The sequence below is a fragment of the Oryctolagus cuniculus genome, chromosome 2 (genome assembly GCF_051225735.1).
Source record: "Oryctolagus cuniculus isolate XC-2025 breed Fujian yellow rabbit chromosome 2, ASM5122573v1, whole genome shotgun sequence".
NCBI classification, from domain to species: domain Eukaryota; kingdom Metazoa; phylum Chordata; class Mammalia; order Lagomorpha; family Leporidae; genus Oryctolagus; species Oryctolagus cuniculus.
In genome coordinates this window covers 90,998,759-91,023,982 of record NC_142868.1, presented here as the reverse complement: position 1 = coordinate 91,023,982, position 25,224 = coordinate 90,998,759, and the positions used below count along the sequence as shown (strand labels likewise).

At 39.5% G+C, this 25,224-nt stretch overlaps 2 protein-coding genes across 3 annotated transcripts in view; both read right to left on the bottom strand.

The window, feature by feature from the left end:
* Window positions 1-10,289, bottom strand: part of ADAM32 (ADAM metallopeptidase domain 32) — a 191,481-nt gene extending 181,192 nt beyond the window's left edge. For both annotated transcript variants that reach the window (XR_016229126.1, XM_089325921.1), the window contains exons 1-2: window positions 10,048-10,289; window positions 5,483-5,562 (exon numbers count right to left, since the gene is read on the bottom strand). Coding sequence is in view for 1 of the 2 variants with exons in the window: in XM_089325921.1 (XP_089182047.1) it covers window positions 5,483-5,562; window positions 10,048-10,105 (138 nt within the window). In the remaining variant the exon portion in view is untranslated. The remainder of the gene's footprint in view (window positions 1-5,482; window positions 5,563-10,047) is intronic.
* A 154-nt stretch (window positions 10,290-10,443) lies between these two features.
* Window positions 10,444-25,224, bottom strand: part of ADAM9 (ADAM metallopeptidase domain 9) — a 137,392-nt gene continuing 122,611 nt past the window's right edge. Inside the window, exons 21-22 of the mRNA XM_002720772.5 lie at window positions 14,002-14,069; window positions 10,444-11,796 (exon numbers count right to left, since the gene is read on the bottom strand). Of these exons, the coding sequence (XP_002720818.1) occupies window positions 11,703-11,796; window positions 14,002-14,069 (162 nt within the window). The 3' untranslated portion in view covers window positions 10,444-11,702. The remainder of the gene's footprint in view (window positions 11,797-14,001; window positions 14,070-25,224) is intronic.

The following is a 25,224-nucleotide window of genomic DNA, read 5'->3' as shown; positions in this document are numbered from 1 at the left end:
TGGTTTACTCCCGAAAGTCCACAAAAGCAAGATCAGGACAAAGCTAAGAATCAGGAATCCTATTCTGGTCTCCCATCAACACAGAAACAGCCCAATTCATGGACTATCATCTGCTGCCTTCCCAGGCAAAACAGCAAGGAGCTGGATTCAAAGTAGAGCAGACAGAGTAGCATCCCTAATATGAGATGCTGGGTAGCCAACAGCAGCTTAACCTGCTGCACCACAATGTTGGTCCCTGGAAAAGGTTAAGACCAAAAAGTGAAAACACCAATGATTATCTCTAGCATGATTGGTCAATTTCTTGCTCTAACATAATAAGTAGCCATTTTTATAATTATAAATAACTGTATTAAGTCTCTTATGGGCCCACATTTTTTTGTCCTTATAGCCCAGGTAGCTATTTATTAGGTGACCTTTAGGACATGGACCCAGTTAACTTCTTTTTGGTTTTGTTTCATTTACTTTTTTCTCTACTCACTTTTTTTTTGTAATGTTTTATTTCCTTTTCTTATGTTTTCTCATTTTAAAATTCTCTTTTGTAAACCTCATTTTTTTATTACTTGATATTTTGTTTTCTTCTTCCCATTTGGTCTTTATTTTCTTCATACTTTGTCTCAGTTTTAAACTTTTTATTCAGTTAGCATTAGCAGTATTGTTGTTAGTGTAATTAGTATTATTATTGTTTACATAATTAATAGTTATTATTCATTACTATTGCTAGTTAACAATTTTACATAGCATTGTAAATAGGGATTTACACTTAAAACAGCTACGAAGGGCCAGTGCCGCAGCTCAATAGGCTAATCCTCTGCCTGTGGTGCCGGCACATGGGGTTCTAGACCCGGTCAGGGCACCGGATTCTGTCCCAATTGCCCCTCTTCCAGGCCAGCTCTCTGCTGTGGCCCGGGAGTGCAGTGGAGGATGGCCCAAGTCCTTGGGCCCTGCACCCCATGGGAGACCAGGAGAAGCACCTGGCTCCTGGCTTCGGATCAGTGCAGTGCGCCGGCCATAGCACACCGGCTGAGGCGGCCATTGGAGGGTGAACCAATGGCAAAGGAAGACCTTTCTCTCTGTCTACTCTGCCTGTCAAAAAAAAAAAAATAGCTAGGAAGTCACCATAATACCTCCATTTTGCATCGCAGTCAGCTCTTCCAACAAGGAGGCTTTCACAGGATCCTAAAGACCGTTAGCCAAAGCAGCTTCAGCATGGTAAGGCTACCCAGCTGTATATTAACTTGGATCTAAGTGGCCATGAAGGCCATCCAGAACGGTCAGCAGAACTCCTCCAGCCTCCTTGAATCACACCAGCTTCATCAAACTCTTTCAATTCATTGACACAGAAAAAAAAAATCTATACTTAGTCATAGAGTACACCAGCAGAAGAATTCCATTGCACTATATGTTAGAATACAGAAGGTTGTATCTGCTATGCAATACTACCACCAGAAAAGGAACCATCCACAGGAACCTGAAACTGGACAATGTCTTTCAGGATGCTGTACTCAATGCAAAAAATCACAGCCTTCATCTTGGACTACAAGGTCTCTGTTGGCAAGAATCCAGGAGAGTTCTGTGGCACTACTCTACAACTCTGCTCTGGATATTTTCCAAGGTCAAGAATATGTCGGGCCTGCAGCAGACACCTGGGGCTTAGGAGTCATTCTCTACACCATGGTTACAGGTTCCTGCTATTTGTTGGAGAGACCCTAGCACAGTTGTTGAAGTATATACTGCACAAAACATACAAGATTACAGTATACATTTCTTTGTAAATGGAAAGCTTCATCAAGTAGTTTCTAACCCTCAACCCCAAGGAGAGCCTCACCTTAGGCCATATCATGGGACACTGATGACTGATCCTAAGACCATATAATGAGTCACACTGTTGAGCACAAGAGTGCCCCTGAAATCACTGATTTCATGGTCTTCACAGAACTCTTCTTAATCTGACAAAGACAGTCATGCACTTCACCCTAAGCTACCAAACAATTCAACAGAAGAGTTCTATTGTCAGTGAAGTCTATCTTCAGAAGAGCCACTGAATCTGCAAGTTACCCACCCTGCAAATGAAAACCTCTATTCCCAGAGAGGCCCTGTGGCTTCCTTTCCATCCCTAGCACCCATGCACCCATGGAGACACAGAGGAAACTGACTACTTGCAGGAACACCATAAGAACATCCTTCTAGGCTAGACAGCCAAATGTTGTAACTTCAACAAGACCTAAGGCTAGCAGAGGGCCACTAGGAAGATTTCCATCTTTATTTTAAGAGCATTTGCCTTTTGGCCAGTCTAAAGGATAAGTCCTAGAACCAGAAATAAAGTGGCTTTTATAAAGTCAGTGGACAGCTGGGGCAGGACCATAACAATATAACATTCATAGGTGGAATAATCAAACCACACTGACTGAATTTTACTTATACTTTTATTAATATTTGTCAAATAATAATTGTATACATTTATGGGGTATAATGTGGTATTCCTCTGTGGAAACAACTGAATCAAGTTAACATATCCTTCACCACAAAAATAAAAAACAACTGCCACATCATCTCACTTCTATGTGGGATCTAAATATGCTGAACCCATGGAAGTAGAGAACAGAATAATGGTTACCAGAGGCTGGAGGTGCAGGAAGGGAAGTAGGAGGAAAGGGAAAGTGGTTGGTTAAAGGCTAAAAAGTTTCAGATTATGGGGGTAATGTGTTTTGAGATCTATTAATAGCACAGAAGAGTGTCACAGGAAGTCCAGGTTGCTGGGAGCCCTGCACACCTTGCCCAAAGGCCTTCATCCAGGAGACTACTGATGCGTGCAAGTGCCATGGGTTTCTCGAGGCATAATGAGACATTAAAGAGGGTTTCTGGCACCACCCTAGCTTTCCAACACATCCTCTGCAAAGGAAGACATGAGTTGGAAAGAATGGCTGGAGCTTCTAGGAGAAGGCCTCCTCACCCTCACCTGGGGGAAACATCAGAGATCCCATTCTTTGTCCTAGGTCAATTCTGCTTCCCCTACTCTCTTCTGTTCTTTGTTCATATTCTGGGGTTGGGACAGATGTTTCATAGTAAGTTACTCTTTGTTCTAAATCCTGTAGTAAAATGGGTGCTCCACAAAGAAAAAAAAATAAAATTACCAAACAATGGTTGAATAAATTAAAGATCTAAAAATGGAGACACATCAAGTTGTGGATTAGAACACTGAGTATTGTCAAAACAATTATCAACAAATTAATCTGTAAACTCAATGTGATTTCTACAAAAGTCCAAGTCTTCTTTCTTGTAAAAACCAACAAGCTGATGTAATAACATGTATGGAGGTGAAAAGGAACTGAAAGTTGTCAAAACAATTTTTAAGGCTATTAATAAAGACTGAAAGACTAACATTACCCAATTTCAAAACTTAGCCAAAAATACATTAAATGAGACAGTCTAATCTTGGTGCAAGATTAGACAGATAGATGAATGGATAAGAGGTGAAAGTCCAAAAATAAGCCCTTTCTTTTTTAATCACTTGATCTACCAATGTACTGAAACAACTAAGTGGGAAAAGGATAGTCTTCTCCACAAATAGAAATACCCAAATGCAAAACACTCACCTTCAAAAAACTGAACCTAGATCCTTAACTCACATCACACACAAAAATGGACTCAAAATGGATCATAAATCTTTGATCTAGTAAAAACAATGTAGCACTGTTAGATAAACATTTACTATGTGACTCATCAATTTCACTTTGAAGAATATACCCAACAGAAAGGTAAAGACATGTCCACACATGAGTGTTCATAAAAGAATTATTCATACTAGCCAGTATCTGAAAAGAATCAGTGTCTATCAACTAGTGAATGGCAGATCTACCTTTACCAAGAAATAAAAATTATCAGCTGGATAGATGCAACAATATGGACAAAACCTAAATGAAACAAGCCAAATGTGAAGTCCTACATGTTATTTGGTTCAACTGACATGAAATGTCAAAAAAGGACAAATGTATATGCATAGAAAACACATCAGTGGCTTCAAAGGACTTGAATAGAATGAGATAACTTCAAATGGGCATGAAAGAACTTTGGGGGACAACAGAAATGTTCCACAACTAGATTTTGGTGATGTTCATACAACTTTACTTATGAACTAATAATCATTAAACTGTGCACTTACAATGAGTGGATTCTGTGGTTTGTAAATTATACCTCAATAAAACTGTTAACATTAAAGTGTCATTAAAAAACTGGCCAGCCGGCGCCGTGGCTCACTTGGCTAATCCTCCGCCTGCGGCGCCAGCACCCCGGGTTCTAGTCCCGGTTGCTCCTCTTCCAGTCCAGCTCTCTGCTGTGGCCCGGGAGGGCAGCGGAGGACGGCCCAGGTGCTTGGGTCCCTGCACCCGCATGGGAGACCGGGAGGAAGTACCTGGCTCCTGGCTCCAGATTGGCACAGCACCGGCCATAGCGGCCATTAGGAGAGTGAACCAAAGGAAGACCTTTCTGTCTCTCTCTCACTATGTATAACTCTCTCTCTGTCTCTCTCTCTCTGTCTAACTCTGCCTGGCAAAAAATAAATAAAAATAAAAATAAAAATAACTGGCCAATTATAAGAAAGGCTTGCTTAATAATATTTTTTTATCTCCTAGCAAATGTACTTAGAAAATCCAGAGATATATTCGTTCACAAACTCAGTGAATAAAATAAAGTATTTCCCTTTAACAAAAGAAGCAGAATGAAAGGTTCTTCTTCATTGAGAAACGTTAGATGCAATGAAGACGAAGGAAGAAGGTTTGAGCTTCAAGTAATTCTTTTGTATCACTCTCTTCATCTGCCTCTCCTAGATATATCCTTCATATCACTCAGGTAGGAATTATTCTGTTATTTTTCTTACTTTAAAAAAAAAATTACCATGGGGAAATAACAGATATTAACCGAAACAGAACATTCTCACATATACTTACTTTATTATTGAAATAAGAAAGTCCCAAAAAGACAGATATTTCATGTTTTCCCTGATCCAAGGTAACTAATAGAGTACCTAAAATGTAATTTATTGGAGTGAAATGAACATTTTGTGATTCGATGACTTTACAGCCCTTGTCTATTCCATTGACGAAAAACGCTTTTTTTCTTCATACTATTCATTGAACTCTTTTACTTAGTATAGGGTTAACTTTACAATCATTAAGTAAACTGAAAATAGATCTTTGTAAAAATTAAGAGTGGGAATGGGAGAGAGAAAAGAAAGGTTGGAGCATTGGTGGGAGGGAGGGTAAGGTGAGAAGTACCACTATGTTCCTAAATCTGTACATAGAAAACACATGAAATTTATATAACCTAAATAATTTTTTTTAATTTAAAAAATAAAAAAACTTTAAATTCCTTATTAAGAGTATTAGAAACTTACTTTAATACTATAATAGGATTGATATATTTCATAACCATGTAATTAAAAAAAAGAAATTTCACATAATTTACACAGTGGCAAAATATTCCTTACGTAATCTACTTCTGAATTAATACTGGTATTTGCTTCGATTTTCTCTGGCAATATGATTTGCAGAAATGAATTTTGAGAATCTGAAAAAAAACAAAAAAACAAAAAACACAGTAACTGTCTTAAATTTGAATAAATATCTGTTCAATTTCCTGTATAAGGTTTTCCAGTGAAAATATGGGTGGCACATCATTGTGTATTACTATAAAAACATTTAAAATACCCAATTTGAAAAATAAACAAAATTTTTATGTAAGTTTTTTTAAGGGCAAGGAGGAAAGCATTCACCACACATAAAATTTGCTGTTCCTGAAGAAAAATCAAACAAGTAGACAAGAAAATAATAAATACATACTTGAAAACTCACTTTTGACAATGTTTAACGTTAAAAGACTGAAGAACAATGTCTTAAAATATATTTAAGGGAGACCCAGAAGCAGCTCCTGGCTCCTGGCTTTGGATCAGCTCAGCTCCATCCATTGCAGCCATTTGGGGAGTGAACCAGCAGATGGAAGACATTTCTCTCTTTCTCTCTGCCTCTGTATCTCTATAACTCTGCCTTTCAAATAAATAAATAAATCTTGATATATATATATATCAAATATCAATATATCAAATATATATATATTTAAAAGAAAGTAAAGACCCAAAAAGTTTATATTAAGCTAAATTGCCATTCAACTATAAAGCAAAAAACAGATATTTAGAAGCAAAAATTCAGGGAAAATATTTCACATGTGCCTATTAACAGAGGCAGACAAATTATTCCCAGAAAACATTATCATCAAAGTTGCGGTAAATGTCTTAATGATGAGCTTTAAAAAAACTTAAATACAGAATAAAAGCTAAAGCAATTACAGAAATAATACTTATATAAAAAGATGCATACGTCAAAACAAATTATGTAGACATAGTAATACACATGAGCACATACAATAATGGTAAATACAGCAAGAGAAAAAGAAGAACATATGAACATACTGATTTCATTAAATTTATTGTATAAAGCGGTAAAAATGTGACTTACAGTTGCAAACAAATAAGACAATTGGCGGCATATTGTTTCATGGCATAAAGGTACAGAAAAATTAAGACCAAAATAATCATAATGATGTAGTAAAAGGACAACAGGAGGTGCAAACAAGTAGTAAGACACCAAATTTCCTAATCACTCATGGTGAAGAATCATTAGTTACCTAAACAAAGGATTATTTATTATATAAAACACTCTAAATATTCCAGATTAAGAAAGAACACACAAAGTACCTAGAAAGCAAACCCAGAATATCACAATTTATATGGTGATTTTTTTTATCAACACAAAAGCACAAAATTAGGTGAAATAAGCAGCAAAATCAAAAATCTCCATTATTTTAATAAATTTAAGTAGAATAAAGTGATTGACAAGAAAAATCCTCAGACTGGATCCACAAAATCAAAACCCAATTACTCAGATCCATGAAATATTAAACACTGGCTCTAAGCTAATACTGATTATTGAGGGCCTAAAATACTACTTGAGGAAGAATGAAGTGAACTCAGGTGATGAACAGAATTTAGGTTCTCATAGCTATGCGTGCAACCAATGATCTATAAATCTGTCCTATCATAATTTAATGCAACAGTCTGTGTAAACAGACACAGTAGTGACATTCAAAATGCATACTTCACGCCTCTGCCCCATAGAGAAGATTCCTATGACAGGGAGAGTCAAATGAAAACCCTGAATGTCACCTCTACCATTTACAACATATATTGCAAAAAGTCTTTCTGCATACAGAAATTAGTCTTACCACAAGATAATTAAAGTATGCAAGAGTAGTGATTCTTATTATAGTTACCAAAATGACTTGTTTGAGCTGCAAAAACAACACTAAGCAACATCAACAAAAAAAAGGTGATGAATTTTCTTAAGTTTAATCAGGTATTAACTACAATAAAAAGATATTGCTCCAAATATGGTCTGAAACAAATGAACACAGGTATTGGCATCGGCATCTGGATAGACCACGGACAGAAAAAGTTGCTGTTTTCTCTTTCCCAGTAAGCAAAGACTTCAAGTTTGCATTTTTGCTTGGCAGTGATAGCAATACCTTCTTGCCTCAGAACCCTGCTAAATCTCTTAATTCTGTTTTAACCTGGAATCTCACTATAGGTAGAATGAAGACCTAAAGATATCCACTTTCTAATCACCAGAACCTGTGAATATACTGCTACATGGGAAATCACAGTTAATTAAGGTTATTAATCATCAGAGCTTAAAATAATCACCCCAGATTAACTAGGCATAATTTAATCGCAAGTGTCCTCAAAAGCGGAAGAGAGAAAGGTGGTATGACAAGACTCGGACCAGTGCTCGTAGGTCTGAAGATGAAGGGAAGGTGACACCAGCTAAGGAATATGGCCAGCCACCAGAAACTAGAGAAAGCAAGATAGCACAAGAGACAATCATGTGACCTTGGTATATCTTTTTAGACACAGCACCAAAGATACAATCCATGCAAGAAATACTTGATGGGGCTGGTGCTTTGGCATATGGGTAAGGATGCCACCTGTAGTGCCGGCATCCCAAATGGCCGCCAGTTCCAGTTCTGGCTGCTCCACTTCCGATCCAGCTCTATGCTATGGCTTGGGAAAGCAGCAGAAGACGGCCTAAGTGCCTGGGACCCTGGATTTATATGGGAGACACGCAAGAGGCTCCTGAATCCTGGCTACAGATCAGCCCAGCTCCAGCCATTGCAGCCATCTGGGGAGTGAGCCAGCGGATGGAAGAGCTCTCTCTCTCTAAAATAAATAAATCTTAAAAGAAATACTTGATAAATTGGACTTAATTAAAACATCTGAGGTAGGCATTTGCGACAGCAGTTAAGACACCACTTGGGATGCTCACATCCCATATGGAGCTGGCTGAGCTCAACTACTGTCCATATTTCCAATTCCAGCTTCCTGCTAGTGCATATTTTATAATTGAAAATGGTATTTAAAAATACATTTTATTTTTTAAAATTTATTTATTTGACAGAGTTAGGGAGAGAGTAAAAATACATTTTAAAAACTGGCAGAAGATCCAAGTTCAAGAAAGACAGACCAAAGGACTTAAATGCAGTATCAAGTATTAAGAAAAGTTCATTGGCATGTTTTAGATTGTACATTGCAGCTAACCTTTACCAAGTATCAAGTTTTGGTGTGATGCCCAAAGAACACCCTCAACTTTCTACAACGGTTACTAAACTACTCCTCCCTTATCAAACTACATAGATTGGGTTTTCTTCCTATTTTCAAATAAAAAACAGAAAAATGCAGAAACAGATACGTGAATCTGGCTGTCTACTAAAACAGACATTATAGAGATTTACAAAAAGGTAAAACAACAGTTTTCTAATTTGTTTTGTCTTGGAGAATATATTATTTTAAAAACGTGTAACTTATTTTAACATAGTCTACTCCTCTTATTTTCAAATGAATACACATTCTTAAATTACTATTTTTGCTTTTAACATGATAAATACGGATATAGACCCACATAAACAAAAGCTCTTTTGAGGATCCCAGTAACTGTTGATGTTTAGGGGTTCTGAATCCAAAAAATCTTAACAAGCACTGTATTAGAATATCTAAAGTCTACCAGATTTGATGTACCACAACATTGTATGTTGAAACCTCAAGCTGCAAACTAAAGTTTTTGGTGCTAGCCTTTGGTAACTACGGAAGTAACTAGGGCTAGTGAAGTCACAGGGTGGGGTCTCATGAAGGGATTCGTGCCCTTCTTAAGCACAAACACAGAAAACGCGCTTGCTCGCTTTCCCTGCACGCCCGGAGATGAGTGCGGGAAGTTGTCTACAAGGCAGGAAGAGAACCTCTACCAGAGCCCGATGTGCTGCCATCCTGATCTGTCTTCCAGCCACCAAAATTATGAGAAAACAAATGTGTATTGCTGAAGTCACACGGTGTGCGGTGTTCTGTTAGCTAATACAGTACATAACAGTAAAAAAGATTGGAAACATTTCAAAATAAGGGAACTGGTAAACACAGGGCGACTGCTGCGAACCAGGGAAGGCGAAGGCGTTGCGGGTGGGGCCGCTCCCTGGAAACCACACTCAGCAGGGCCTCCCTCGCATCCACACCTCCCCTCCCGTCCGTCTGCGCGTCTATACCGCCTCCGCGGACTTCCTGCGGGACTCCTGCTCTGACACAGGAACGTCCGCAGCAGCCAGGACCCCCGGCCCACCCGGGACCGTGGCTCTGGGACCAGCGACAGCCGGACACGGTCGGGGTCGGCGGGTCCCGGGGCCCCGGATTCCTGCGCTGTTTTCCCGGCACAGGGTTGTTTAGTGCCTCGCAGGCCGCATCCGCAAGGGCTGACAGAACGCAGATTCTCAGCGCACAGGTCTGTCCCGGCTTGCGAAAGTGACTTCCCCTCACGGTGGCTCTGCATCCCGACGCGGCGCCCTCCACGGGGGGCCGGCCAACAGGGAGCGAGGCCGCGGCCGTCGGAGGCAGCCGAGCCCGCTCCGGAGCGCGGGAGAGAGGCCGCCCCGCCCCGAGGGACGGCGGGGCCCGGGGCTTACCGGGCCTCGGCGCTGGGCAGCCACGGAGCCCGGCCAGCAGCAGCAGCAGGCGGAGCATGGCGTCGGGGCCGGGCGCCGAGCGGGAACTGACGGCGCGGCCGTTGGGCGGGAAGCCGTCCGCGGGCGCTGTTCTCGCGAGACCCTGGAGCGGGATTCCCGCGGCGCCCGGAGGCTGCCCGCTGCGCGCCGCCCCGGCCCGGGCTGGGTCCCCGCACACCTGCCCCTCCAGTGTGATGGCCCAGAGAACCGAGGCGTTCGTTCTCCTCTAGTAACAAACGCTAGCAAAGGTGGTGTGGTTAGACATACCTGTGAAGGTTTCACCAGGGTTTTATCTAAAAATAGAACTTTGATTGCTGTGATCTTAATGTGCATTTAGGAAGATACTGGGAGACACGAGAATTTCAAATTATTTATTGTAAATGTTATATCTGTATATGTACATATACACAACCCAAAAAATCGTTTAAAACTAATGAAATTCAGTTAATAAACATATTAAACTTTATTATGAAAGGTTATGAAAAAATTTAAAGTGTTTAAAATTTTATTGTCCATACCGTTTCTTACATAGTAAAAATTCATTTTTAATAAAGCTAAGACAATCGTTCACAGATAACCACATTAACTTTTGTTTGTATTTAAGAAAACCATCTCTTTTTTTCCACCCAAATTTCTATGAAAATAGCTGTGACAAGAGACAAGATCCAGCTCACCCTAGTAAATGTAAACATTCTAAATGATTTAAAATCCAGCTAGGAAAATTCAAATTTTAGACTTAAAGTGCTCATGAAATTCTCAAGTGCTTCTGTAACTGCTCAACTGACTGACGGTATTAAAATTGCTCCTGCTTTATTACAGCCATGAATCAACTGCATATCTGATTACATTTTAAATACCTCGTACCTTAAAGCTGATAATTTAAAATGCTATTGTAAAAGGATGCCATGCTTTAACATGATTCATAATAGAAATTCTAATATTAAATTCATTTTTCTAATAATCATCTTGTAGTTGAAAGATCATAAAAATGAAGCTAATAATTGTGTGTGAATACACACACTCATAGTGTGTTTTTTGCATTTTCAAGGTAGTGTAACACTTTAATGGTGGTTCTTGTGCATTCTTAAGACAGACTAACTGTTCATGTAGTGAATGAGTGACAAGATTCTAACATGATTATTAATCCATGCAATATGAAAATCATTCAGTATTTTTGGTGGCTAATTAGTTTTCACAGGTTATTAGTTATCACATGTTCACCAGCAATTACATTAATGATAACTAAGGTCAAAAATTCAAAATAACAGTTAAGCACATAATGAAAACTTTTATATCAATACAGTTAATTTGAGAATCACTGCAACATCGTGTTCAAAATAACAATCTATGTTAAGTGCATTAACTTCACAGATCACTGAATAAGACAGTAATGGAAATGAAAATGCTACTCTAAATTCCCTGGCTTTACCACACTTCCTTATATTTCTCAACTCCTACACTTTATTTCTGTTTCTCTGTGTTAGTACAGTTTTGTGGTATTTTGTTTTCATTCATAGTTGCAACAGGAAAAAAAGGCTTTTTAAGAAAGTATCAGGAAAAAAAAGTATAAGCTCAGTTCCCTGAAGACTTTTGCAAAAAGAGGAATTAAAAAAAAATCAAGTGAGGGAACTATATAAAGGAGGTGCAGGTGCAGGACGAGCAGGAATTAAATTTCCCTGAGATGATATTTTCGGTTGCGGTGGAGGTGGCCTGTGAGAGGGAAAAAAAGAGGGTTAGTTAATAGTGGGTTTGGAATGAATGAAATTATGCTATATTTACAAGAGCAACGTAACATCATCTTCAACCTACCTGAAACAGGTAAGGGTATTTATATTTTGAGGTTGTTGTAAATATGATATTCCATTGTTAAAGGGCTCTAAGAGTCTAAAATGGAATAACTACCTTAAATTAATATTACTCCTTAATAATGAAGGTTCTAGTTTACATGCTTAACACTGTAAATTTAAATTCAGAATAAAGTTGGGACCACCACATGTATTACACTTTATTTGCTGCTTGAATATAAGGGCAGCAAATTACTGCTAAATGTAAACCTAGTTCTTTGTTTACAAGCATAGAGCTGAAATTCCTCCTCCCTCAAACATAACAGCTACTCAGAATTTTACTGGCTATTACTTGTATACTCACCTCTCTTAGTTCTTATACACAACCAATTTTAGTGTAACTCCACCACACTAGAATACCACCTGGGGTAAATATGTGTCTCACAATTTATACATTCTCTCCATCTTCAGTTGGAGTTCAATGTACTCTTACTGCATAATAAAGATCACATGTGAGGGCACTCCTCAGTGTTGCAATGTAACTGTAACTTGAAGGACTTTTGGTTTGGGAGGGGTCACATGTATTTATGGAATGCAAAATGTAGCAATAAATTTTCTCCTTTCCTTATGATTTTAAACCCATCCGTTGAGTCCTTAATCTCAGTTAAGTTTTTCAATTCTAGAATTTACATGGATTCCTTTTTTAAAATATCAGTTCTGTGCTGAAATTCTCAATCTTAACTATTACTTTTGTGATATAATCCTAATAGTTATTTTAAAGTCAGTATCTCACAACTATTAACTTGATACCTTCTATTTTTATGATCTATTACTTCTTGTTTCCATAACACTTTCTTTTGTTTTATATCTGGCTTTTTTTAGTAGGAGATAAACATTTTAAAAAAAATCACATAAATCAGCTAAGGGTATAGTTCCCTCTTACCCCTGGGATTCCAAGACAAAGCCTGGGTACTTCCTTCTTGGCAGGATTCCAGTGTTTGTCCACTACCCTGTGAGTTTGCTGAAGGTACACATCAGCTTCCTAGCCTCTTGGTTATCACTTTCAAAAAAGGTGGACCCATTAATGACAGAATAGTGGCCCCAAATCTGGGATCACTAGACTTCCTCCTCTACTGGACCTTTCCCCACAATTGCTCTCTTCCTCTGTCTCCACTACCTGCAAACCACTTATTTTCTAACTCATCATTTTCCAAACTGGTCTCAATGGAAAGGCTGGCCCAACCCAACTGTACTCCTACCGCTGGTTATTTCAAAAGACTTTGCTTCTGAATCACACACATTAAAGGCTGCAGCAACAGTTGATTGTATGTGTTGCTCAGGCTTCTTTAAATACCATTTTCACACTGTACTAACATGACAAGTTATGAAAAAAAATTTAGGGGCCAGCATTGTGGTGTAGCAGGTAAAGCCGCGCCTACAGTGCCGGCATTCCATATGGGCACCAGTTCAAGACCAGGCTGCTCCACTTCCAATGCAGCTCTCTGCTATGGCCTGAGAAAGCAGAAAATGGCCCAAGTCCTTGGGCTCCTGCACCTGTGTGGGAGACCTGGAAGAAGCTCCTGGCTCCTGGCTTCAGACAGCGCAGCTCCAGCTGTTGTGGCCATCTGGGGACTAAACCAGTAGATGGAAGACCTCTCTCTCTCTCTCTCTCTGCCTCTGCATCTCTCTCTATATAACTCTTTCAAATTAATAAATAAATCTTTAAAAAATATTTTAAAGTCTTTATGCAAACTGTGTTCTATCTAAACTTGCCCTCAAGTTCATAACCTAAATACTCAAGTCTAAATTAGATATAAAAGAAATTATTTTTAATTATATTGGCCTTTTTAATATTTTCATTTATTAATTTATTTTATTTCTTAGAAAAGGAGAAAGAGATCTTCCATCTGATGGTTCCCCAAATGCCTACAACAACCCAGGATGGGCCAGTAACTTAATCCCAGTCTCCCATCTGGGTGGCAGGGATCCAACACAGAGTCAGGACTCTGATATGGGATGGGAATGTCCCAATCAGTATCTTTACACTGCCCTCCCCCAGGGAAAGTATTAGACATTAATAATCCCCAGGCTTTATTCTGGCCAAACAATCTAAAACAAATTCATTTCAGACCTTGATGGGAAGTGCTGAGGTTGCTTGGCTGCATAGGTTGGTACTGGAAATCTGTTTGCATATATAGGCTAAAAAGAAAACAAAATTTAAAGGTTATTATGACAATGTCATCATAAATATATTTCCATACAGTTTGTCATTTTATTTATGAAATTCATTAATACATTTAAAGTCACATGACAGATTACTAAAAGACATTTTACTTATTCAAAATATCTTTATCACTGAATTTGGGATACTTAATTCTCTTAAGGCTTTATTCTTTTTAGTCAATAACAATAAACTATACTAATCTTGGTTAAAACCAACTGTATTAAAATATAACATTTTCTGTTATCAATATAACTTGAATAAAATCTAAGTTTATTGCTGAGGTTTAAACCTATTTAGTATCTAGTAGGTACTATAAATACTATTAATCTGTAATTCTTGATTTGGGAATCCATTATATTCTTCCTTGAAAAAGGGAGGTAAAAAGTTTTACAACAAAGGGAGACTGTATAACTTGTTCTCAAAAAAGTACAAAGCTAAAACATTTTCCACTGATCACATTATATTGGAGTAAGTTAGGGAAGATCAGGTGGAATTACTAAATTCATGATTAAGTAACTTTGACCAAGATGGTCTCTATAATCTACTGTTAAACACTAAAGCTCTGATTTATAAGAGGGAAACTATGCAGTGTTGGGGAACCTTGAGCACTATCTGACTCCTGTGTTTCTATCAACTGCTATCCCCCACCCCCATATCTAAATGATTTGCATGTACTATGAACATGGAGAAGAGATGTAAGAAAATGTCTGCGTCCCTTTCTACCCAGCCACAGTAATAGCACTTTAAAGGTACAGTCAAATTCTACTTCTCAGAATGGTGATTTGATAAAGGGATAGACACATTAATTAGCTGATAGACTCTCATTTCGTAAAGATATTCATGGAATTAGAAGACAGCACATAGAGACAACTACACAAAATAGGGAGAATTATGTATGCCAAATGATGATATCAACAAAGAAACAGGAACTATGAAAAAGAATTAAAGGATAATTGTGGAGTTGAAAATACAACACAAAATTGAAAAATTCACTACAGGGATTCACCAGCAGACATGACCGGGCAGAACAAAGTATCAGAGAATCCAAAAATGGGATGTTCAAAATGAAAGAAGCAGAGAAGCAAAAAGTAAAGAGGATGGACAATAAACTGCAACATAAAATCACATGACAATATAAAACTCAAAGGTAGGGGCCAGCGTTGTGACACAACAGATTAAGGTGCCACTTGTAACTTCAGAATCCTGTAGCAGAGTGCTGGTCAAAGACCCAGCTAACTGCTAATGTATCTCAATGCAGCAGAAGATGGCCCAAGTATTTGAGGACCTCCCACCAATGAGAGAGACCTGGACGGATTCTAGGCTCCAGGCTTCGGCCTGAACCACCCCCAGGTGGATAGCTGAATAGGAGGAAAAAATGTGCTGATTTTGACCAGGGAAACATAGCACAGGAAGTGCATTCCCAGGGATGACTTGGAGAGAAGTTTGAAGCAGAAATTCTACAGAAAGAAGAGGTATGCTGTAGAGCAGTGTGGACAGAGCAGACACACAGCAGTGAGCAGGGACACCACACATGAACCCTGCAGTTAGGGGCTGGAAGAAACACTAGCTAATGTGAGTGAGGTGGGAGAGGGACTACAGGCAGCCCATGCCACTGGTGATACTGCATGAGAACCATGTAGACCACACTTTGATTCCAATCTGAAGCCCTGGCTGGGGAACAAGGTACCCACCTAATATAGCAAAGGAAAAGCACATTTCTTTCTCTCCATCCCCACTCAACGGTGCCGGGCAACCAGTGGGGAGAGGCACCATCTTGGCACCAGGAGAGGCTGTGATGCTCTCAGAGCATAACCAGGGGATTTTACCATAAAGAAAAATCCGCAGTTCCCACTGACTTTGACTCTGGCTAGGAGGGTTCACAAGAGCTGGGCACCCATTTAGCATTGTGAGGTGCTCACATCCTTACAACTTATTAACAGGCTCTGGGACTCAGAATGCCAATGTGAAGCACACATAGGCAACTGTCTCTGAGAACTTCACTGCTCTCTCCATGGATGGGGCAGGCTTGCAGGGCTGAGAGGAGATCCTCTGTACCCCATGACTGTGGCAGCCTTGTGTGCTGTGTCTCTGGGCAATCACTGTGTCTAGCATCAGAAGCTCAGAGCCCCCTGACTGCCTTGTGGGTCATTGCAAAGGGTTCCATGCTCACACTGGGGATTGCACACATCCTTGTACGGTATATGCACCAGAGTGGGTGAGAGTTGTACCCACTGTGGGCTAACCCAGGCAGTTATCACATTGGCAGAGAAGAGGTGAGGTTGTGATTAAACCAACAGGTATGATCACACCCCCCTGCTGACAATAAAGGAGATCTACCATGCCCAACCTGGCATTCACCCTGGATTCTCACTCCACCTTTGAGCACTGCCCAGAGCTCCCTGGCTACAGCCAAACCATGCCTCTGGGTATTCACTGAAGAAGCAGACACTCTACTAAGCTACAGAAGTATAGTTCATAAGGAAAACCCATTAGTGGAGAAAAACAACAACTGTTTCCACAAATGCCTAAAAATAAATGCAGATATATAAGAAACAAGAATAAGGAGGAAAATACTACTTCCTTAAAGGAACACAACATTTCATTATAGGAATGTGAAGGCAAAGAGATTGATGAAATGCCTGAAAGAGAATTCAAAAGAATAATCACAGGATTCTTCAGGAGCAATAAGAACAAAAGTCATGAGTTAAAGAAATCCACATGTGATATGGATGAAAAATTTTCCTGTGAGATAGTGATTGAGAAATAAAACTGAAATATTAGAAATGAAAATTTCAATATGTGAAATAAAAAAATACACTGCAAACCTTAACAACAGACTTGGTGAGGCAGAATAAAAAATATCCAAGCTAGAAGACAAATCTTTGGAAATTTTTAAGACCAAAAAACAAAAAAAGACAAAATAAGAAAAAAACAGTGGTTGAGGAGCCAGTGCTGTGGAACCGTAGGTTAATCCTCTGCCTGCAATATCGGCATTCCATATGGGTGCCGTTTCTAGTCCTGGCTACTCCTCTTCCAATCCAGCTCTCTGCTATGGCCTGGGAAAGCAGGGAAAGATGGTCCAAGTATTTGGGCCCCTGCACCCGCAAGGGAGACCCAGAGGTGGTTCCCTGGCTCCTGGCTTAGGATCAGCCCAGCTCCAGCCATTGCAGCCATTTGGGGAATGAACCAGCAGATGGAAGGCCTCTCTCTCTGTCTCATACTCTAACTGTCTGTAACTTTACCTCTCAAATAAATAATTAAAATCTTAAAAAAAAAAAAAAAAAGCCAGTGATTGAGATTTATGGGCTACTATCAAATGACCCAACATATGGGTTTTAGGAGTTCCTGATGGTGTGGAAACAGAGAATGGATTAGAAGATATATTCAGTGAAATACTTACAGAAAACTTCTCTAATTTGGAGAAACAAAGGGACAACCCAGTACAGAGAGCATACAGAAATCATAATAGACTGGACTACAAAAGATTTTCACCATGACACAATATAGTCAAACTTTCAAGAGTAGAACATAAAGAAAAGATTCTAAAATGTGCACCAGAGAAATGCCAGAGTATCTTCAGAGGATCTCTAATGAGACTGACAGCTGATTTTTTCATCAAAAACCCTCAGGCTAGAAGGGAATGGAGAGACATAGTACAAGTATTTAAAACAACTATCAACCCAAAATACTATCTCCTGAATGAAGGTGAAATAAGGACCTTCCACAACAAACAGAAACAGAAGAAATTTGTCATCACTCATCCAGCCTTACAAATGAACCTTAAGGATGTGTTACACACAGAAACACAGAAATATAGTCATCATTAAGAAATAATCTGAAGGCTCAAAAAAATCCTAGTAAAAGTACAAAAGAAACCCAAAAAAGCCAATAGGAATATTTACATTAAAAAAGGCAGGGCCAAGTCATTACTTATCAATAGTAACCACGAATGTAAATGGCCTAAATTCTCCAATTAAAAGACATATACTGGCTGAATGACTTAAAAAAACAAGACCCAGCTAGCTATTTGCTGCCTACAAGAAACGCACCTCACCAACAAAGATGCACAGAGAATAAAAGTAAAAACATATAAAAAGATATTCAACTTTAATGGAAAGCAAAAATAAATGAGCAGGTGAAGTAATATTAATATCAGACAAATAGTAAGATGTGACTTAGTGAATGTATATTCACCCAATGGCAAGGCATCTTGCTATTTAAAAAACTATTAATTGTTGCTGTGGATTCGTTCTGAGAGAAGTGTGGTGGGGGCAAGAGGCACAGAGTCACAACACAGACACCAGGAAGTCAAATGAAAGCAGGCTAGAGGCAAGCAGCTTGTAGACTTGTTTATTTCAGTTGGTGCAGCAGCTTATGTAGCTGAGGCAGCCAATTCAGTCAAGGGGCAGTTTATGCATTAACCAATCACTGCCTGTTGCTAGGTAGGCTTCTTTGCCAGGTGGGTTCTACCACCATTTCCTGAGTAACTGATGCTCACTCGCCAGCGCCATCTTGGCACGGCTTTCTCATTCCACCACAATTAATGGATTCAAAGGGAGACATAGACTCCAATACAATAATAATGAAAGATTTCGACAACCCACTTTCATCAATGGACAAATCAACTAGACAGAAAATCAACAAACAGAGCTAATCTAAAAATAGACCAAATGTGCATAGGGAGATTACTGATGCCATAAACAGGAGTGTCAATTTGTAAAGTCAACAACAGGAGTCACTGTGCACTTACTCCTCATGTAGGATCTCTGTCCTTAATGTGCTGTACATTGAGACTTAATGCTATAACGAGTACTCAAACAGTATATTTCACTTTGTGTTTCTATGGGGGTGCAAACTGTTGAAAGCTTTACTTAATGTATACTAAACTGATCTTCTGTTAAAAAAAAAAGAAGAAGAAGAAGAAGAAATTATCAATTCCCAACTTGACTCTCACTGGGATTAAACATGACAATAGGTCTGATCTGATTTCATCATCATTTAAAAAAAATCATCTATTATTTTTCACTTTATGTTTCTGTGTGGGAGCAAACTGTTGAAATCTTTACTTAATGTATGCTAAACTGATCTTCTGTATATAAAGAGAATCAAAAATGAATCCTCATGTGAATGGAAGGGGAGAGGGAGTGGGAAAGGGGAGGGTTGCGGGTGGGAGGGACTTTATGGGGGGGAAGCCATTGTAATCCATAAGCCGTACTTTGGAAATTTATATTCATTAAATAAAAGTTAAAAAAAAAATAGACCAAATGGACCTAACTGATATCTACAGAACATTTCATTCCCACACTTGAAGAATACACATTCTTTTCATCAGTACATGAAATTTTCTCTAGGATAAACCATATGCTAGGCCATAAAGCAGATCTAGGCAAATTCAAAAAAAGAAATGAAACCATACTATGTATCTTTTCTGAGCACAGTGGAATGAACCTGGAAATTAACAACTCAAGAGTCACTAGAAAATATGCCAACACATGGAGACTGAACAACACACTACTGAATGAACAGTGGGTCACAGAACAAATCAAAAGGGAAATAAAAAAAATTCCTGGAAAAGAATAAAGATGACAACACAACATATCAAACTTGTGCAATACAGCATAACCAGTGTCAAAAGAACTTTACAGCAATTAGTGCCCACATCAAGAAATTGAAAAAGCATCAAATAAATGAGCTATCAATGCATCTCAAGGAATTAGAAAAAAACACAAACCAAACCCAAAATTAGTAGGAGTAAAGAAATAATTGAAATTAGAAAAGATATAAAAAAATTGAACACAAAAAAGATACAAAAGATCAGAGAAATGAAGAGTTGGTTCTTTGAAAAAAAAAAATAAACAAAATTGACTCAACAAACACCCTCCCCCCAAAAAAGAGGTAGAAGACTCCCAAATACAAAATCAGCCATGAAAAAGGAGATGCAACAACAGATAACATAGAAATAAAAACAAACATCAGGAATTACTACAAACAGCCAAGTTCCAACAAATTGGAAAAAATGGATAGACTCCTGGACACATACAATCTACTAAAGATGAGTCATGAAGACAGTGAAAACCTAAACATACCAAAACCCAAGATGGAGACTGAATCAGTAATAAAGACTTTCCTTACAGAGAAACATTCAGGACTAGAGAGCTTCAATACTGAATTCTACCAGACTTTTAAATAAGAACTAATTCTAATTCTTCCCAGACTATTTAAAATAACTGAAAAGTTGGCAATATTCCTAAACTCCTTCTATGAGGCCAGCATCACCTTCATTCAAAATCAAAAAGATATAACAAAGAAAGACAACTATAGACCAATATCCCTGATGAACATGGATGCAAAAATTCCCATGAAAATACTAGCTAATTGAATCATACAACACAGAAAGATGATTCCCCTGGAACAAGTGGGATTTATCACTAGTAAACAGCAATAGTTCAATATATGCAAATCAATAAATGTCATACATCACATTAATAAGTTAAAGGATAAAAATCATGTGATTATCTTAATAGATTCAAAGATAATTTGATAAAATACAACATCCTTCATGATGAAAACCTTAAGCAAATTAGGTACAGAAAGAATATTCTGTAACACAATCAAAGCAATATATTAACAAACCACAGCCAGCATCACATTGAGTGAGAAAAATTGGAAGCATTTCCAACAAGATTTGGAACTAGACAAGGATGACCACTGTCACCACTGCTATTCAATATAGTCCTGGAAGTTTTAGCCACAGCTTTTAGGTAAGAAAAACAAATCGGCCGGTGCCGTGGCTCACTTGGCTAATCCCCACCTGCGGCGCTGGCACCCCAGGTTCTAGTCCCGGTTGGGGTGCCAGATTCTGTCCCAGTTTCTCCTCTTCCAGTCCAGCTCTCTGCTGTGGCTCGGGAAGGCAGTGGAGGATGGCTCAGGTCCTTGGGCCCTGCACCCACATGGGAAACCAGGAGGAAGCACCTGGCTCCTGGCTTCGGATCGGCGCAGTGCGCCGGCCATAGCGGCCATTTGTGGGGTGAACCAACAGAAGGAAGACCTTTCTCTATCTCCCTCTCTCACTGTCTAACTTGTCTGTCAAAAAAAAATTTTTTTTTAAAAAGAAAAAGAAATAAAAGGAACACAAATTATAAAGGAGGAAGTAAAAATCTCCCTGTTTCCAGATGACATGATTCTAAATGTAGGGGAACCAAAAGACTCTACTAACAGACTACCGAAACTCATGAGAGTTTGGTAAAGTTTCAGGATATAAAATTAACACACAAAAATCAATAGCCTTTGTTTACACAGACAATGTCTGGCCAAGAAAGAACTTGTAAGATCAGTCCCATTCAGAACAGCTAAAAAAATTTAAAAAAAAAAAAAATTTAAATATCTTAGAATAACTTTAACCAAAGATGTGAAAGATCTCTACGATGAAAATTATAAAACAATAAAGAAAAAATAGAAGACAAAAAAATGGAAAAATCTTCCTTGCTCATGGTTTGGAAGAATTACTACCATGAAAATGTCCATACTACCCAAAGCAATTTATAGCTTCAATGTAACATAATCAAAATATCAACAACAGTTTTCCAGATCTAAAGAAAACAATGCTAAAATTCATATGGAATTTTATAAAATAAATAAATAAAAACTATTAGGACAAATTACAAAATATAATCTTACTATTCTGAGTATGTATAACACTTTTGAATTTTACTAGATCTTTACAACCAACATAAAAATGATTATCAATCTATGTTAATGGTATGTATTTCAAAAAGGTAGTCTGGGACAGCAATAACATAAGAATGGGATATAAAAAGTTTTTGATTATACTTGAAGTTATCAGTTTAAAATACATACTTGTAGCTTTAAGATGTTTCATGTAATTGCAATGGTAATCACAAAGAAAATACCAAAAGAATACGCACAAAGATAAATGACAATCAAAATGTATCACTATTGGGAAAAGCATTTGGCCTAGCAGTTGAAACCACTGGTTAAGACACCCACACCCCATAATGAAGTAGCTGGATTTAATATCTACCTCCTGTTCCTGCCTCACTTCCTGTTAATGAAGATCCAGGAAGGCAGCAGTGGTGGTCCAAGTACTTGGGTTCCTGTTAACCTCATGAAGATCTGGACTGAGCTCCTGGCTCCCAGTTTCTACATATCTCAATCCCAACCATTGTGAACATCTGGGAAATGAACCAGAATGTGGGAACTTGAGCTCTCTCATTCTCTCACTATTTCAACTTAATAATAATAAAAAAAACTTATTATTAAAAAAAATTAGACACAAAACAACAAAGAGAAGAAAGAAGGTCCAAAAAGCTACAAAACATTAAGAAATAACAAAATGGCAATAGTAAGCCCTTTCCTATCATGAATTAAGCTAAACATACCCATTTAAAGCAAATAAAAAAAGATATCAAGGATAGCAATACTCAACACCAGAAAAAAAAAAACTGACATGAACTCTAGCAAAAGGCGGTGTGATATAACAATAAAGAGGTCAGATTGTGAGAAGGATACAGAAATTATGAACTCATCTGCCCAAATACTCAGGCAGTCTTTCTCACAGGGGAATCTAGTCAGCACAGACCAGCAACTCAGTAAAGAAAGCTCCCTGGAAAATTCACCGCTACTTTGTTTCAGAGAAGGAAACCACACTGTCCCCTCCCCCAACCCTCAAAGCATGGGACACAGCAAGGTGGCACCATCTTGAGTAAGGAGTCACTGTTGGAATCCATACTGTACTAGGAGACAGAGGTTCTTGCATATCTCCTTTGCAGAGACCCCATGAACACATTAAGTCTAGCAAGTTGACTGAAACTCAAAGTACCAACTGGGCCCAGCGGAGCAAAGGCAACCACAGCACCATAGCCCACACAGCACTTTACACCCCAGGGTACAGTGGAGGCAGGGCAGTTAGGATATCCAGTCCCTAGGATCCTAGAGGTAGGAGTTTATATCCCCTCTTATCTTAGGGATAAGTTTCTTCCCCCAGACTCCCCTTCCCCAGTCACTCAAAACATTGCTCATCGTTGCTGAAACCTGAGTGCACCACAATTGGGTCAGAGTTCTCATATATCTGCCCGGTCTACATATTGAGGCTCAGAGCTCCATCTGCACAAGGATGGTTTCTGCAGTAAGGTCTAAGTACACAATAATAAGTGTAGGGGCCAGTGCTGTGGCGTAGCAGGTAAAGCCGCCCCTGCAGTGCCAGCATCCCATAGGGGAACCGGTTCGAGTCCCAGCTGTTCCACTTTCAATCCAGCTCTCTGTTATGGCCTGGGAAAGCAGTAGAAGATGCCCCAGGTTCTTGGACCCCTGCACCTGTGTGGGAGACCTGAAAGAAGCTCCTGGCTCCTGGCTTCGGATCAGTGCAGCTCCAGCTGTTGCGACCATCTGGGGGAGTGAACCAGAGGATGGAAGACCTCTCTCTGCCTCTGCCTCTCTGTAACTCTTTCAAGTACACAAATAAAATCTTTTTAAAAAAGTGAAGTGTGTACATGCTCTAGACAGTGTGCACATTTGGGAGGGCAAACACACTTTGAACAGTGAACCAGCCAGCACCCAACACCAGCACAGCAAAGTGTCTACAGAATAAGCTCTACACTACAGGGATCCAGGTCCTCCCACTGACCAGAGTCAGAATTTCTATGCCCCACCCAGAAAGCTGCCTGGGCTTTCTGGTCCCACACAGTGTGCTACCTAAGGGCAAGCACTGCCCAGTGCAGCACACAGTACACTACTCAAGGCTTTAGCCTGGGCTGTCCATGCCACACCTGGCCAAGGGTACAAATCTGATGCTGGAGACCCAGGCCCAGACTTTCTGTATTCTGCCTAAGCTCAGCATGTACCTCAGGACTCCAGAGCTTCCCACAGAGGCTGCTAAGTTTCTATGCTGCTCCAATGCTAGTATGCTGTTTCTCCTTTGCAACTCTGGCCCGAGGTTTCTGCATTTCATCCCATGCAGCCCATGGAGGGTGGCCCACACCCCAACTCTCCTGTAGGACCTGCTCTCAACACCTGAGAAGATCCTAACTCCAGAACCTCCACTGGGTGAAGTCAATAGAACAATGTGACAGGAATTCCAGCAACCACACTGAACTACTGCTACCAGCAACTATAACCCACACGCCCCCCCCCCAACACACACACACACAAAGGTATATAGAGACTACTACAGTGCCCAACCAGAGCTAAAGATAAAGTAGGCTATCAAACCAATATCTAAAGGCATATCTTCAGAAAAAAAGCCTTCAACAAAAACCATCATCCAAAAGTGAAAGAAACAAAATTTAACATAGAAACACAAAAAATATCAATAAACAAGGCAATATGATACCCCAAAAGACTGATAATGTATTAGTGTCAGAATAAAGAAACGGAGGGGCCGGCGCCATGGCTGACTTGGTTAATCCCCACCACTCACAGCTCTAGCGGAGGGAGAATTCCACAGTCACCCACTGACTTTAACTCCAGCCTGGGAAGCTGCCTGGGGTCTCTGTGACTGCTTGGCTCCACAGTCACCCACTGACTTTAACTCCAGCCTGGGAAGAGCTGCCTGGGGTCTCTGTGACTGCTTGGCTCCAAGAAGGAAGCCACAATGCCTCCCTCTCCTCCTCCACCACCACAGGTGCTAGACTCACAGCTGATAGTCATTCTGCTACCAGAATATATCATAGCCAGAGTGATGGAAATATGCAGGGTGGAGAACAGAACCCCTGCATTCTGTAACTGTGGGAATTTTGCACACAAATCCCGGAACTATGTTCTACATGATCCAGAGGGTTTCCCTCAGCTTCTTGGAGCTACCAAGAGCAGCAGACCATAAAAAACATCCAGTCCTCATGTGAGGAAGTCCACTCTGCATCTTCTAGCCCGTAGTACTGGCAACCTCAGGGGGAAAAACCCAAGCATCACCCTTGTATGCCCCTTAAGAACTGAGCAATATCATTTGTGCCTTGCAGAACAGGGACTGTTGATGCTAGTATTGGAGTAATTCTCACTCACAGGATCTGGAGTACTCTATCACTATTATTCTAATTCAGACAGGTGACTACCACTATCCCCAACACCTTACTCCAGCAATGGACGATCTGGGTAAAGACCCCACTGCACCTTGCA